Source organism: Oncorhynchus gorbuscha, linkage group LG22 (assembly GCF_021184085.1).
Source record: "Oncorhynchus gorbuscha isolate QuinsamMale2020 ecotype Even-year linkage group LG22, OgorEven_v1.0, whole genome shotgun sequence".
Taxonomy (NCBI): domain Eukaryota; kingdom Metazoa; phylum Chordata; class Actinopteri; order Salmoniformes; family Salmonidae; genus Oncorhynchus; species Oncorhynchus gorbuscha.
This window is the reverse complement of record NC_060194.1, coordinates 30,077,245-30,093,277: the sequence shown is the minus strand read 5'-3', so window position 1 is coordinate 30,093,277 and position 16,033 is coordinate 30,077,245. Positions and strand designations below refer to the sequence as shown.

At 41.3% G+C, this 16,033-nt stretch overlaps 1 protein-coding gene across 1 annotated transcript; it reads right to left on the bottom strand.

Moving 5' to 3' along the window:
- Positions 1-7,781: 7,781 nt before the first annotated feature.
- On the bottom strand, positions 7,782-11,890 carry LOC124009930 (myosin light chain 1, cardiac muscle-like). The gene is made up of 6 exons (XM_046322183.1): positions 11,700-11,890; positions 9,919-9,946; positions 8,974-9,123; positions 8,524-8,697; positions 8,188-8,265; positions 7,782-8,077 (listed from the first exon to the last, which is right to left on the bottom strand). Exons 1-6 carry the CDS (start codon positions 11,799-11,801, stop codon positions 8,049-8,051), a joined length of 561 nt encoding a protein of 186 aa, XP_046178139.1. The 5' UTR covers positions 11,802-11,890; the 3' UTR covers positions 7,782-8,048.
- Between the last annotated feature and the right edge of the window lie 4,143 nt (positions 11,891-16,033).

Genomic DNA, 16,033 nt, shown 5'->3' with positions numbered 1-16,033 from the left:
TTTCTATTATACTGTTGGAGTGAAAGTAATTCATTAAGAACATTCAGAGCATTCAGGTTACATGAATACCTAGGACCATCCAAAGCAATCATAGAAAGGTATGAATATTTGAATAACATTTTACTTCATCATCTCACAATCTCTTCTTGTGCAGCTTAAATTGTACTTTCCATTATGTCTTTAGTCTATTGAATTCATTACAATTCTGCACATACAGTACATATTACAATACTCCTATGAAAGTTAAAACTCACCAAGCGAAATCACCCCCAACATTTTTCTTTGATTGAAACATGAAAATTGAGATTATTTTGTTGCAATTTTTATATTATTTTATGAATATATAATGAATAGTTCATTCAAAATGACAAATTCACCAAAGATAACAGACACGTTTACCTGAATATGTTTACTTGTTGTCAGTGCACTTTCTCTGACCAAATCATTTATTTTTCATATTTTGTACAGCTTCACCATTCTCTGATGTATTCTCAATTTAATAACTTATTAATGTACAGGAATGCATTTTGGCTGTATGTTGAAACACCAACGTTGCCTTTTAGAAAAACAGAAAAGTGTGTTTTTGTGGAACGAAGAAAAACTGTGTTTCTACAATAAATGTTGTACGGTGTATGATCGATATGCATTTATAAAAGTACATGTGGTAAAATCAACCTTCAGATTTGAAATAAATATTCTATTCAACTCTCTCTGGTTTGTAATGTCTGCTACCCGCAATCTTGTCCAGCATTTCCAGACATATTCATACTTATTCAATAAAGAGTATTCACTGAGGAGACAATGAGGAGAAGGGATTGCATGTTGTGCATGGTATTCATTCTATTTCATTATACCAATACCTGATTTGGATTAGGATAGTTTGGATCCAATAAAGGTTTGATAAAGGCTTGCCATCTCTAACCGCAGATTGCCATTAAAATGACTGAATAGAAGAAATATTTGAATGATGAAGGATGCTGGTTTTACCGCCAGTGTGGCATGCTAGCCTTACATGCAGATATTAGACCCATTGGGATTATCTTACAATGGCCTAAGTAAGTGGTAGGTTATATAATATGATTGTGGATTGGATTTGATATTATTCTGACTGTGGTTGGACTGAGTGAAGTGGAGCAGAATAGGCTGCCTATGCCCAGACCCCTCAATACTCAACAATTAGCTGTATCTCTTATTCAAGCCAATAAAGACTTGTTTTGAAAATAACTGCTCCTGTTGCTTGACAGGTGCATCAAAGGTGGATTGTGGATCTGATATGCCCCCAAGGCTATAGGGCCAGATGCTACTAGGTCCTCCTACATCAACTTGTAATATTTCCCTCAAGTGCACTGTGACTATTTTCAGTCGCATTTCACCAGTCGTAAATGTAGCTAATGATAAATGTCATAACTGCATGTAGAGTAGCTCGGTATCTTTTTAATGAAATATATACTTTACTTAGTCATCATAATCTGACATAACTCACAAACTGCACTGCACGAATATGACCTGTGTCCTTGACCTCCTTGAATCAGTGGAGCAAAGGGGCCTCAACTATGTGTCTCCATCAAAAACGAACATGATAATTCCTGCTACAATGTATAAATGTATAAATATATATACAGTACCAGTCAAAAGTTTGGACACACCTACTCATTCAAGGGTTTTTCTTTATTTTGACTATTTTCTACATTGTAGAATGATAGTGAAAACATCAAAACGATGAAATAACGCATATGGAATCATGTAGTACCCAAGAAAGTGTTAAACAAATAAAAATATAATTGATTTTAGATTCTTCAAAGTAGCCACCCTTTGTCTTGATGACAGCTTTGTACACTCTTGGCATTCCTCAACCAGATTCATGAGGAATGCTTTTCCATCAGTCCATTAGGACTTCCCACATATGCTGAGCACTTGTTGGCTGCTTTTCCTTCCCTCTGTGTTCCAACTCATCCCAAACCATCTCAATTGGGTTGAGGTTGGGTGTTAGTGGAGGCCAGATCATCTGATACAGCACTCCATCACTATCCTTGGACAAATAGCCCTTACACAGCCTGGAGGTGTGTTTTGGGTCATTGTCCTGTTGAAAAACAAATTATAGTCCCACTGAGCGCAAACCAGATGGGATAGCTACCGCATGGCAAGCGGTACCGGAGCGCCAAGTCTAGGTCCAAGAGGCTTCTAAACAGCTTCTACCCCCAAATCATAAGACTACTGAACATCTAATCAAATGGCTACTCAGACTATTTATTTTGCCCCTCCCCCATATTATACACCGCTGCTACTCTCTGTTGTTATCATATATGCATAGTCACTTTAATATGACCTATATGAACTGGTGGTCCCGCACATTGACTCTGTACCAGTACCCCCCTGTATATAGTCTCGCTATTGTTATTTTACTGCTGCTATTTAATTACTTGTTATTTTTATTTATTTTTCTTATACAGAATTTATTTTTAAAAACTGCATTGTTGGTTAGGGGCTCATAAGTAAGCATTTTACTGTAAGGTCTACACCTGTTGTATTCGGCGCATGTGACTAATACAATTTGATTTGATGGCATACTCATCAGACCAAAGAACAGATTTCCACCAGTTTAATGTCCATTGCTCGTGTTTCTTGGCCCAAGCAAGTCTCTTCTTCTTATTGGTGTCCTTTAGTAATGGTTTCTTTGCAGCAATTCGACCATGAAGGCCTGATTCACACAGTCTCTGAACAGTTGATGTTGAGATGTGTCTGTTACTTGAACTCTGTGAAGCATTTACTTGGGCTGCAATTTCTGATGTACAGTTAACTCTAATGAACTTGTCCTCTGCAGCGGAGGAAACTCTGGGTCTTCCTTTCCTGTGGTGGTCCTCATGGAAGCCAGTTTCATCATAGCACTTGATTATTTTTGTGACTGCACTTGAAGAAACTATCATTTCTGGATTTACTGACCTTTATATCTTATATCTTTCCATATTTGTCTTTACTTATTTGAGCTGTTCTTGAATATGGCCTTGGTCTTTTACCAAATAGGGCTATCTTCTGTATACAACCCCTGCCTTGTCACAACACAACTGATTGGCTCAAACGCATTAAGAAGGAAGAAATTTCACAAATGAACTTTTAACAACGCACGCACACCTGGTAATTGAAATGCATTCCATATAGAAAATTGTAAAACATAAAGAAAAACCCATGAAAGAGTAGGTGTGTCCAAACTTTTGACTGGTACTGTACATATCAAACAACTAATTACCAATGAAAATCAAGTTAACCTCCCTGTGATTTCATAGATCAATTTAAAGGGATTGGCATGTCATGATTGCACATGGATTTTCTGCTCCAAATAACATCCACATAAATGTGACCACTCAGACCCCATTCATCCAAACACTGTAGACACGCACAGCCACATGCATGCATTAACACACATGCCTTCAAACTATAGTAGTTTATGATCATTGTTCTGTGGTAGTGGAAGGAGATTTGATAGTGGCAATTGTAAAAGTAGAAGAGGTTGTGATGATGGTAGTATTTTAGCATTACTATTGCACTTACATCTGTAAATGTGGCATTCATCTGTTGAATGAAGAGAGTCAGACCAAAATGCAGCGTGTAGGTTACTCATGACTTTAATGAACAGAATCGCGGTACATGAAATAACTGAAATACAAAAACAACAGAACGGAACGTGAAACTTATTACAGCCTATCTGGTGACTACAACACAGAGACAGGAACAAACACCCACAAAATACAAAGCGAAGGTCAGGCTGCCTAAATACGGTTCCCAATCAGAGACAACGCGAAGCACCTGACTCCAATTGAGAATCGCCTCAGGCAGCCAAGCCTATACAACACCCCTAATTAGCCGCGATCCCAAATACTACAAACCCCAATACGAAAAACAACATATAAACCCATGTCACACCCTGGCCTACCCAAACATATAACAAAAACACAAAATACAATGACCAAGGCGTGACAGAACCCCCCCCCCCTAAGGTGCGGACTCCCGGACGCACCTCAAGAGCATAGGGAGGGTCCGGGTGGGCGTCTGTCCATGGTGGCAGTTCTGGCTCGGGACGTGGACCCCACTCCATAAATGTCCTATTTCCTCCCCTTCGCGTCCTGGGATAATCCACCTTCTCCGCCGACCATGGCCTAATAGTCCTCACCCAGATCCCCACATAACTGAGGAGCAGCTCGTGGCAGAGGGGCAGCTCGGGACAGAGGGGCAGCTCGGGACAGAGGGGCATCTCAGGACAGAGGGGCATCTCAGGACAGAGGGGCATCTCAGGACAGAGGGGCAGCTCGGGACAGAGGGGCAGCCCGGGACAGAGGGGCAGCCCGGGACAGAGGGGAAGCTCAGGACAGAGGGGCAGCTCGGGACAGAGGGGCAGCTCGGGACCGAAGCAGCCCGGGACTGAGGGGAAGCCCGGTACTGAGGGGAAGCCCAGTACTGAGAGGAAGCCCAGTACTGAGAGGAAGCCCAGTACTGAGAGGAAGCCCAGTACTGAGAGGAAGCTCAGGCAGGTAGTAGGCTCCGGTAAATCCTGGCTGGCTGGCGGAACTGGAAGAGTCAGGTTGTCTGGCAGATCTGGAAGAGACTGGTTGTCTGGCGGCGCTGGGTAGACTGGCGGCGCTGGGCAGACTGGCGGCGCTGGGCAGACTGGCGGCGCTGGGCAGACTGGGAGCACTGGCGGCGCTGGGCAGACTGGGAGCACTGGCGGCACTGGGCAGACTGGGAGCACTGGCGGAGCTGGGCTGACTGGCGGCGCTGGGCAGACGGGAGACTCCGGCAGCGCAGGAGAGGAGAAAGGCTCTGGCTGCGCTAAACAGGCGAGGCGCACTGGAGGCCTGGTGCGTGGTGCTGGAACTGGTGGTACTGGATCGAGGACACGCACAGGAAGCCTGGTGCGGGGAGCTGCTACCGGAGGACTGGTGTGTAGAGGTGGCTCTGGATAGACCGGACCGTGCAGGCGCACTGGAGCTCTTGAGCACCCGAGCCTGCCCAAGCTTACCTGGCTCGATGACCACTCTAGCCCGGCCAATAGGAAGGGCTGGTATGTGCCGCACCTGGCTCTGCACCCGCACTGGAAACACAGTGCGCTCCATAGCATAACACGGTGCCTGCCCGGTCTCTCTAGCCCAACGGTGAGCACAGGGAGTTTGCGCAGGTCTCCTACCTGGCATAACTATTCGCCCTTCTAGCCACCCCCCAATAATTTTTTTGGCCTGCTTTTCCGGCTTCCAACCGCGTCGCCGTGCTGCCTCCTCATATCTGCGCCTCTCCGCTTTAGCCGCTTCTATTTCTTCCTTGGGACGGCGATATTCTCCAGGCTGAGCCCAGGGTCCTTTACTGTCTAATTCCTCCTCCCATGTCCAATTCTCCAAGTGGTGCAGCCTCTCCCACTGCAACTGCTCTTCACGATTAACAGGGAGAGTAGGCTCAGGTCTGACTCCTGACTCAGCCACTCTCTCTCTGCGCTCTCCCCTAATAAATATTTGGGGGTTACTTTCGGTATTCGCTCTGCGTCGCCGTGTTTTCCTTTTCGACTCCATTCGTCTATAGCCCTCTTCGCATTGCTGCAGGGAATCCCAGGCGGGCTCCTGCACTCGCTCTGGGTCGGCCGCCCACCTGTCGATTTCTTCCCACGTCGTATACTCCATGCCTCTACCGTCCATAACGTCCTCCTTTAGCTCCTGCCAGTTTACACACTGCTCGGTCTGTGAGTGGTGGGTGTTTCTGTAACGGTGTTCATCTGTTGAATGAAGAGAGTCAGACCGAAATGCAGCGTGTAGGTTACTCATGACTTTAATGAACAGAATCGCGGTACATTAAATAACTGAAATTCAAAAACAACAGAACGGAACGTGAAACTTATTTCATCCTATCTGGTGACTACAACACAGAGACAGGAACAAACACCCACAAAATACAAAGTGAAAGTCAGGCTGCCTAAATATGGTTCCCAATCAGAGACAACGCGAAGCACCTGACTCCAATTGAGAATCGCCTCAGGCAGCCAAGCCTATACAACACCCCTAATTAGCCGCGATCCCAAATACTACAAACCCCAATACGAAAAACAACATATAAACCAATGTCACACCCTGGCCTACCCAAACATATAACAAAAACACAAAATACAATGACCAAGGCTTGACAGTAAAAGTACAGTAGTACACTATACCTGCTATAGCGGTGTTTGTCATAGCACATTTCTTACAGAGGATGCATTCCAAAGTGCTTAAATCAAATTAAGAGACACATTAAGATAGTAAAACAACAGTAAAATAACAATGCACATGAGAGACATGCTATATTGCAGTATTTGTCTCAGTGTGCCTCCAGAGAACGACTGATGGGAGCAGGTTTGTTTATCAGGTCATTCAGGCTTATTGACCCTCAGTGTTAGTTAGTACAGCAAGCAGCATGCAGGGGTCTCCCTGGGGTTGAGCCACAGGGTCTGGGGCTAAAACAACATGATTTGCTTACTGTTACAGCACATTAGGACAATGAGACCACTGTTCACTCGATTTTTCATAGAAGTCAGTTATTCAACTTGGCAAACAATTTGTTCCACATGAAAGGTCAATAAGTTGTAGTCACGATGAAGCCGATATACTGAAATGGAAATATTTAAAAAGAAAAAAGGACAACAGTGGTGACTGATGTATACCTACTGATCTGAATCAGATCATCTTAAATCAGATTTGTAATACCATGTGATTATTGGCTATTATCCTGCTGAAAACAATGAATCCAACAAACCAAAGAGCCACTAAATGGTCTCTGGTTTTCAGACCACCAGCTCCATCTATTGGTTGGAGGTGAGAGGCCAATGAACCTACTGCATACTGTAGGCCTATACATAACCCACTACAGTAATGTGTGGGATCTTTAAAAACGCAACAAAATTATTCTTATAAAATGGCATGATTTTTTTGTTTAAAAATAATAATAAATTCCGCTTTTGTATTCAATGTTTGATTAGGTCTGCAACATGTTTTTCGGGACAGTTGCAGGTCTGCCCTCTTTTGTCTGCAACCAGGCAAATCAAGTGGCATCATTCAGGTGCCACAATAGGTCGTGTGGTTTGATAAACCACAGAAGAGAAAAATTTGAGACATAAAAAGGGGACCTTGTTCTACGGTATGTGGACACAGACAATAATCACCTCAGACATTTGCGATAACTTTAAGCAGAGTTACTCCTTTCAAGTGAAATTGTCTTATTAAGTAAAGTAAAGACAGACGAGACAGTGGAAGAAAAGATACTTCATGACCACATCCTTCATTACACATAGTGTGTGCCTGGACTGAGAATGTATGTGATAGAAATACTACAATGGCTACTGACCATGTGGGAAGGACATATAGTACATATAGTACCTTACAGAACACACATGTCATAAAAAGAATCCATCTCCTTTCTCTGTAAAAACATCATTTGTATATGTCTTCAGCTCATGCTAAAGATTGTTGATAAACTTACCTTGATGCAGTAAGAAGAATTGCCATGTTTGATATATAAAGATGAAGGACCTCAGTATGGAGTTTGCCTGTTCCATTTAAATATTTTTTTTGGCAGCTTCTTTGAATTTATCACTGTGAGGTGCTTGTTTGGTAAAGTATGTTAGTTAGACCAATAGCACACTCTTTTGTTTGTAGGCTACATGAGGGAGCATTGACCATAGACCCCAATACAGGACATGTCACATGGCAGAGGAAAATCAGTTACAATAGGTCAAATGAAAAATTAGGAAGTAAAGTTGCATAATACCATAATAATGAATCATTCTGTTTAATTACAAGTTTTGATCCACAAATGAACAGCGGGGATATACAACAACATTTGTTATTTGAGTCAACATGAAGGGGAACGATAAAAACAATGAACAGTTAGTTGAACGGTCCTGTCACGTGATGGAATAGCAATCCAACTGGGCACATAGGGATGAACACATGAGATGAGAGGCATGGTGTGGACTTTACATAAACATATGAACAATCATCTGTCTTCAACTATCAGGTGTCTCGGCGGTGGCAGCCTTTCTAAGATGCCATGACGTGTTTTACAAAAGCTGTGAAGGAAAATAGACAAGGGAATTAGGTACGGAAATATTGATTGATTTAAAAGGTATGTTTTGGAATGTTTGGTCAAAGAGAGCAAGAAGAGGGTATCATTTTTTACCTTCGTAGTTTACACAGCCGTTGGCGTCCTCCTGGTTTGTCATGAGCTGCTCAACCTCATCCTCCTTCATCTTCTCACCTATAACCAATCAAACATACTGTTCAATTCCCTTTTTTAGTTAAATAGCATTTAAATTAAGTCTGCCCTAAAATCTTTACAGTCTACATTAGCTGTGTCCCATCCTGTATGTCATGTAGCCAACTCTTCTACTGATGTCAATGGTCTGACAATAAAGATTTGGCTACTTCCCATATAGGATGGGACCAGGCAAAGTCAAACTATTTTAGACTGTATTATTGTATGCTATGTTAAATATGTCTAAGGCCATGGACTCACCCAGTGATGCCAGGACGTGCCTGAGCTCAGCGCCCATGACTGTGCCATCGCCCAGTTTGTCGAACACCCTCAGTCCCTCAACAAAGTCCTCATATGTGCCGCGGTCCTTGGCTTTGCAAATGTGTTGGTGGATTGGCAGGAAGCTGTCGAAGTCCAGCATCTTTGTCGCCATTTCTGTGTATGAAACAACAAAATCAAATGTCATTGAAACCATCCACACTACCACCAATACAGGAGCTAGAAATGTAGAACATTAACTTGTATTAAAATAATACATATTCCATATATGATTAACCAAATTAGATTTCAAATATAAAAAGTTAATAATAGGTACATTTTAAAAGCTTATTGATAAAACATCAAAGAAAGCCAACTGATCAACATATCTTTTTTTATTGGTTTTAGAAACTCCCCAAAATAAACTGATCATGGAATGTTGCATGGACTTACCTTCAGGCTTGGGCTTTCCAAGGACGTACATGATTTCTGCGTTGGTGGGGTTCTGCCCCAGTGCCCTGATCACATCACCACACTGTCCATACGTGATCTTCATCTCATTGAGTGGTGTCCTGTCAAACAGCTGGAAAGCATCCTTGAAATCTGTGGAGAGAGCAACACAAAAGTGGCGTTGTGTTTCTAGATTATTTTACGCTTGTCTGTCAGGGCCCTAAAGGCAGGCTGGTCTCACAGCATGCAAATCTCAATTTGAGTATAGGATGGACATTTTCAAAAGACAATGATTTACTGTTGCTTTCTCTCAACACATCTCTATCACTTTCATGTACCTCTGTCACATTCAGTGGTGGGAAAAGTATCCAACTGTCATACTTCAATAAAAGTAAAGATACCTTAATAGAAAATGACTCACGTAAAAGTAAATGTCACCCAGTAAAATTCTACTTGAGTAAAAGTTTAAAAGTATTGGTTTAAAATATACTTAAGTATAAAAAGTAAAAGTATAAATCATTTCAAATTCCTTATATTAAGCAAAACAGATGGCACCATGTGTTTAGTTAGTCCGCCAGATCAGAGGCAGTAGGGATGACCAGGGATGTTCGGTTGATAACTGAGTGAATTGGACTCTTTTCCTGTCCTGCTAAGCATTCAAAATGTAACAAGTAATTTTGGGTGTCAAGGATATTGTATGGAGTAAAAAGTACAATAGTAAAAGTAGTCAAAAATATAAATAGTAAAGTACAGATACCCCCAAAAATGTACTTAAGTAGTACTTAAAGTATTTGTACTTTAAGTACTTTACACCACTGGCCACGTTCATGTACTTCTGTCACATTACACTTTCATGTACTTCTGTCACACTGCACGCTCATGTACCAGACTAGATATATTGTGAAAATAGAGTCAAACAAACTCTAACAACAATAATCTCAATCTTACCTTCAATTTGCTCGGGGGTGAATTCAAGCTGAAAGGAAAATCAAAATCATTAAACACTATTTGGTGCAGGATGTGAATGTGAAGGGAAGTGAGCAACAATTGAAAATGACTTTGAAAAACTTCGGTCAAACACATAAAGCCTTGATAGTAGTTGTATCACCCCACTCGCCTTTATGACGCCCCCACTGTAGGTGTCCAAACAATATAGAGATTCCCCAGGCTCCAGTTACACTCCACTCATTCCAGTTATTTAAAGCCAGGGCTTGGTCAGTGTCAATTTATGGCTGACCTTCAGACACACACAGCCTCCACACACATGCCTCCTGCTGACTGTTTTGATTGTGCACATGCCTTTGACCGACTGCTTTTCCTGTCTACGTTTTACACCAGGTCTGTTGTCTTAACGCAAGATGATGTGTAAGATGGAGGTTACAAGTGTCATGCAAATGATTAAGTGACACTTCACCAGCATAGAGAGAAAGTGCCCTATTAAAAGGGTAAGCATTTCACAGCTGATGAAGGAGGTCAGGGTTGAGTCACTTGAGTCCCTCTGGATGATCCTGACTGTAAAGTGAATGTGAAATGGAGGAGAAAAGGAGGAGAAGGACACTAGAACGAAATGGTGCTTATCCCACATTTCTGGTTGTCTGAATAACTTCAAAGGTCTAACCTAAAGCTGTATTAAAATCCAATTTATATTCATTTGAAATCCTTCATGTAAAGAGGATCGCACCCTTCTTGGCGATTTTCCTATTGTGTGTGTTGGATTTGTTTCAGATAGTCATAAATTACTGTCAGATCTGTGGATATTTAGAGATCCCAGCCAACGGTGGAGCTACATAGTTTTGCATGTTTAAATAAATGGCCTTGGTAAGATATATATGTATTTATCTTTGCACTTTTTTCCCCTTTCTTTTTTGCACAAAGCCAGTCAGCCTTTCGATTTGGGTGGTCTGCTATGCATGGACATAAATTAAAATCACATTGTGTGGCTTTAACCTCACTACATTGTCATACAGCTGCTCCCTCAACCATGGAACATGTTTACCCACATAGAAGAGGCAGAAATAGCAAGAAACAAACGTTGTCTTGTGTAAGCTAATATATACCAGCTCAAACCTCCATCAAGTTCAAGCTACTTTGGCTTATGTACAAAACAATGTGACTTACAATGGTAAATAATAGTACAAAGGAAGCTCAAGGCCTGTGTTTGCATATCATGTAAAATGATCATTGTTGCTCTTCAATCTGTCATGCTACTGGTGTTTTGTCTTATCAATGTGGAAACGGCTGAACAGTAGGATTCCTATTTGAATGCACTGCACTGTTCACGTCACATGGTGTCTCTGATGTTCTTGAAAAACACAGATGACTATCGATGGAAGACCGAACTCTTACTGCCATCTCCTTGAAAGGTCAGTTTTGCCCTCAAGTGTATAGATGGCTTGATGTTGAGATTAAGGGTATTATATTTTTTCTTATCAATTTTATGAATGTGAAAAGAATGGCACCTCACACATATGGTAGTAAAATGATGTCCTGTCTGATAGCCCAGTATCAATTGTTGCATCTAATAAACATACAATAAACAGCCTTTTTCAATCTTGAATAAATCCCTAATCATTTTAAACACATTTGAAGATAACGAATAATTGAAAAACATGTTTATGTTAATGTTTCCCCTACCCCTCTAGACCACCATCCAACACTCACAAGCTCATCACATATTCCTTATTCCTATCGTCATGCAAACCAAAGTGAAAATAGGAGTTTTTCTGTACCACAACTTCTGCAGGGTTAAACTCCGGGATCTTGACGGGCTCAGGCTCTGGGGCCTTGGGTTTGGGTGCTTCTTTGGGCTCTTCCTTCTTCTTGGGTGCCATTGTGAGAACAGAGATGCACAACAAAGCACAGGAGCCACAGGAGGAACAACACAGCAGAGGGTAACACTTTGGGTTGGGGCTGGGGCCCTTTATTCTGTCAGTCCAGGTGTCATCCTCACCCCCCCCTGGCCCGCAGAGCTGCCAACAATAGTGAGTGTACTATAAAAGGCCATGCTCTGTGCTTCTATTTAAGACAGACTACAGGCTGCGGATGCACATAATCAAGATGCCTACTAATTTGGATCGAAATCCCCCGCCTGGGTCCTCATCCTTGAATCCAGCTATTTCTATCTAGTCCATATATGTGTTCAGGTGTGCATGCTAACTGTTCCTGTAGATGGTTCGCAAAACTACCTTTAACTTCCTTCATACCTAACATAAATAAATAAGAATGGTATCCACAGGTTCATCTGACTCTGGGGAAGTAGATAAAGGGATGTAATTGCCAAAACCCTGAACTTTCCCTTTAAGGGAAAATGATAGTGTTGTAACCGAAACTCTTTGTTCTACCAGTTATTTTTTAGTTATTTTACCTTTATTTAACTAGGCAAGTCAGTTAAGAACAAATTCTTATTTTCAATGACGGCCTAGGAACAGTGGGTTAATCTGCCTGTTCAGGGGCAGAACGACAGATTTGTACCTTGTCAGTTCGGGGATTTGAACTCTCTAACCACTAGGCTACCCTGCCGCCTACTGAGCTAAGGTATTGAGGGGGGGGTATGTGATCATCTGAGAAGCAGACGGTGAATGCGACTCACATCATCCTGCCATAATAATATTGATAATACCCTGCAATTACTCTCCACTCAGATTGAATATTGCATAATGGCTAATAAATTAGTATTATCTGCCACAGATAGGACCGGAGGACATGTGTGTGGGCAAGCATGGTGGGTCTGTGAGATTATTATTTATTTATGGGACAGATGTTCCTATTTGCAGGGATTTGCAGAGCATTAGTGACAGTGTGGAGAGAGATTTGAATAGTCTCTCTGCTGGCAGTAGACCCAAAGGCATATTAATTGCTCTTGGACTGGACTTTTCAGATGTTAGCTTATGGACCTGCTAATAAAAAATGGCTTGCTTGATCCATGACAAGACGCCATTGTCTCTTTCTGAACAGCTTGCCCCAGAGAAATCCACCGCACCGTGTATTTTCCCCTTCAGTTAACAGATGGAATTATTGGTTCGTTTCACACTGACTGCTCAGCTTTCCTTGCACAAAAAGACAAGGAAGGAAACTTTCATTATAAGAGGATATTGAAATGCTGTGTTTAGTGATGCATACTGCTGACTATGGATAGAAAAATGGAGAGAAGGATATGGAAATAAGATCAGTGTCAGAGGAACGAAGCATAAACACAGCACACACTCCTCCAAATAATGACTGCATCTAATATAATCAATGAACTATCAAGAACCTGCCAAGTAATGGTATCTTTATTTAATCCGAAGAAAGTGGTCTCCCATCCAATGTCTATAATAGTCCACATTGCATTGTTTGTTTCTGACAATGCTTGTGTCCTCTTGTCTGTATGCTACTGTTCAAGGACTCTGGCAGCTGCTTTGTGGTTGTATTTCAAGACCCTGCGACATTGTCATGTGAAAATTTGACAATTTGTTTGATTCGTTAAATAAAGTTTATGGTGTGACCGATATAATCTAAATGAAATGTTCTTCCTTATGTACTTTTGTTTCCTAGAATATCACACAGGCATGTGACCAAGTTTGGATTGGTTCAACGCCATCTCCTGAGCGTCCCAGTGTGCCACTTTTAACTTCCGATTGCTTCCTATTTCCAGATTGTCTTTGAATTGTTTCAACATTTGGCAAGTAAATACTGAATGAGCCTAGAGATTTCCTGTTTGTAATGATGAGTGAGTATACTGCTAAAGGGAATATAAATACTAAATGAGAGAAGAGATTTCCTTTTCCTCAACTAAATGGTCACACGGGTGGCTAACATCTTTACTCTGACAACAGGGTTATATGATCATTGAGAGCTTTGGATGATAATGTTCTGTCGGCATTTTAGTCAAAATTGAGTTATTGATATAGCCTTGTTCTGTTGAATGTTCTCTACCGATAAAGTGCTCTAAATACCCCAATTCATGTTGTTAAGTTCAAAAGAATACCATTTCAAAATTGCTGACACCATTCAAACCAATGAGGATTCAGACCTTTAAAGCCAAGCATCTCAGAATCATCTTTTTGCAGATAAAACTTTATAGTCCCAAACTCTCAATGTGTCAATCTGGTCTGAGTTAAGTTAATCCATACAGGGGTTATTCAAGGCTACATCTCACTCTACCTGGAGAGCCTACCAATCAATGGCAAAATACAAGCTTATCAGGTAATAACTCTACAGAGCCCTGTGTGAAAGAGGCAAGGTAGGCTTAAGGCCAGCAGTGCAGATTTGATTATCACAGGCTGTGATAACCCACAATACTGTGAATATAATGTAATTATTGCGTCAAACATCATACACTGGCTACTGATGAACTCTGTTAGTGTTACTGAATTGATCAGCTCCTGTTTTCAGAAATCATCCTGCTCAATGTCATTTGCATCAGTTATCAAATCAAAGTGAAATGTTCTACCAGCCAATGACTGATAATTGCATAAATATGTCAGTAAAATTAATCTCCGAACAGACAGTACTGCACCTTGCCATTATTATGTTGTGATGCCTATCCAACTCATTGCTGGCTTGCACTTGCACTTGAACAGAACCCCGGCCAGTCAATGAGTGTCAACCTACATAGAGGCACAGATGGAAACTCAGTGTGTCAGTTAGGGTATAAATGGATCAAGCCCTTCATAGCTCCAACTGCCACACCACGAACATTATATCAGATGATTGACATTGAAGAGGGCTATCGCAGTCATCCCAGAATGACCACCCCATGGGGAAGCTCGTAAAACATGCATGATCTGTCCAGTTTGCTATTTTGGTGCTGCCTGTTGTTCTCTCTGGTACGTACCTTGGAAAGGGTCCAGACGATTTACAATGTCAATTGTTATTTGGCCCTCAAACAAAGCGAAGCGACCTTCAGTGCAGCTGTACTGTAGCAGAGGCTGCTTTGCAAACTAAAGTCCTAAGTAAGTATAGACACACTTAGTTTGAACTTCACTGTTTGGATTCAATGAAACACAGTAACATCCCGTAATCCAGAAGGGACAAACAAGGGTACTAACTAAAATTAATTCATTTATAAGCTGTACACTGTTGAATAACAGCCATAGAGCACAATTATCCAGGAAATTCAGCTGGCAATGTCTCAAATTATGGTTCTGCCCTGCCGCGTTCTAATTCTGTCTAAGTTCAGGAGGACGTGGATAGCACTATTCTCAGGGAGGAAGAAAGTTGATGATTAGATGGAGAAACACCTAGCAAGGTCCCCGATAACTAGTGTGGATCCCTTTGCAAAATATTTCAATGGCCGGGACTCCTGCATGAGACTGGATTGTTAGGGTCTAGTGCTGTCAAACGTGATTTCCTGTGTTTTATATATATTTCCACACTATGAGGTTGGAATAATACCGTGAAATGGTGTAAAGGATGATAATGCCCTTTACGTTTAAGAGTGTAAGAGCTGTTTGAAAAGACCGCCTGAAATTGAGTTTGAGTGGGAAATTACTTAATTGACCAATACAAAAGAGAGTTCCAAATCTCTCTGCCAATAATAGCTAGTTTTCAGTTTTCCCCTCCCCACTCCGAGTCAGTCCTAGCAAATTTCTTGCTTGAGAAATTGCACATTGCTAAGAAGCTGTTTTTGTTTCTTTTTGACCATTTTAATTGAACACAATCACAGTAAGGTACTTTATAGTTTCCTAGAAATGATTTGATATTGAGATAAAAATGGCTGCATTGAACTGCGATTCAACTCATTCTACTAATATGAAACTACATTTGTACATTTTTGTATATTGAGTCACAATGGTTAATTGCGCTGACACAAACTTTTTTTAGGACAATTTACCTTGTTGTAGCATCTTGTAGACCTTAATTATTGAATACTGTTGAACAAACTCTGCAATCAGATAGTCAACTTTAAGTCATGTTTGTACAAGCATAGTTTGGAGTACATTATCAGTGTCATCTATAATCGAAGTGTAGGCTTCATACTGTGTCATCATACTGTGGCTATTGAATGGCAATAGTTAAGTTCAATCTTTTGTGAACTTTTTGTAACCGTCATACGTACAGCTACATCATGTCCGGGATTAGC

What these genes read in the sequence shown, in the direction of transcription:
- LOC124009930 (XM_046322183.1), bottom strand. Translation starts at nt 11,801, where the DNA reads ATGGCACCCAAGAAGAAGGAAGAGCCCAAAGAAGCACCCAAACCCAAG. An exon ending in CACCCCCGAGCAAATTGAAG is followed by an intron (nt 9,124 to 9,918) that starts GTAAGATTGAGA and finishes CTCTCTCCACAG; the next exon opens with ATTTCAAGGATGCTTTCCAG. An exon ending in TGGAAAGCCCAAGCCTGAAG is followed by an intron (nt 8,698 to 8,973) that starts GTAAGTCCATGC and finishes TTTCATACACAG; the next exon opens with AAATGGCGACAAAGATGCTG.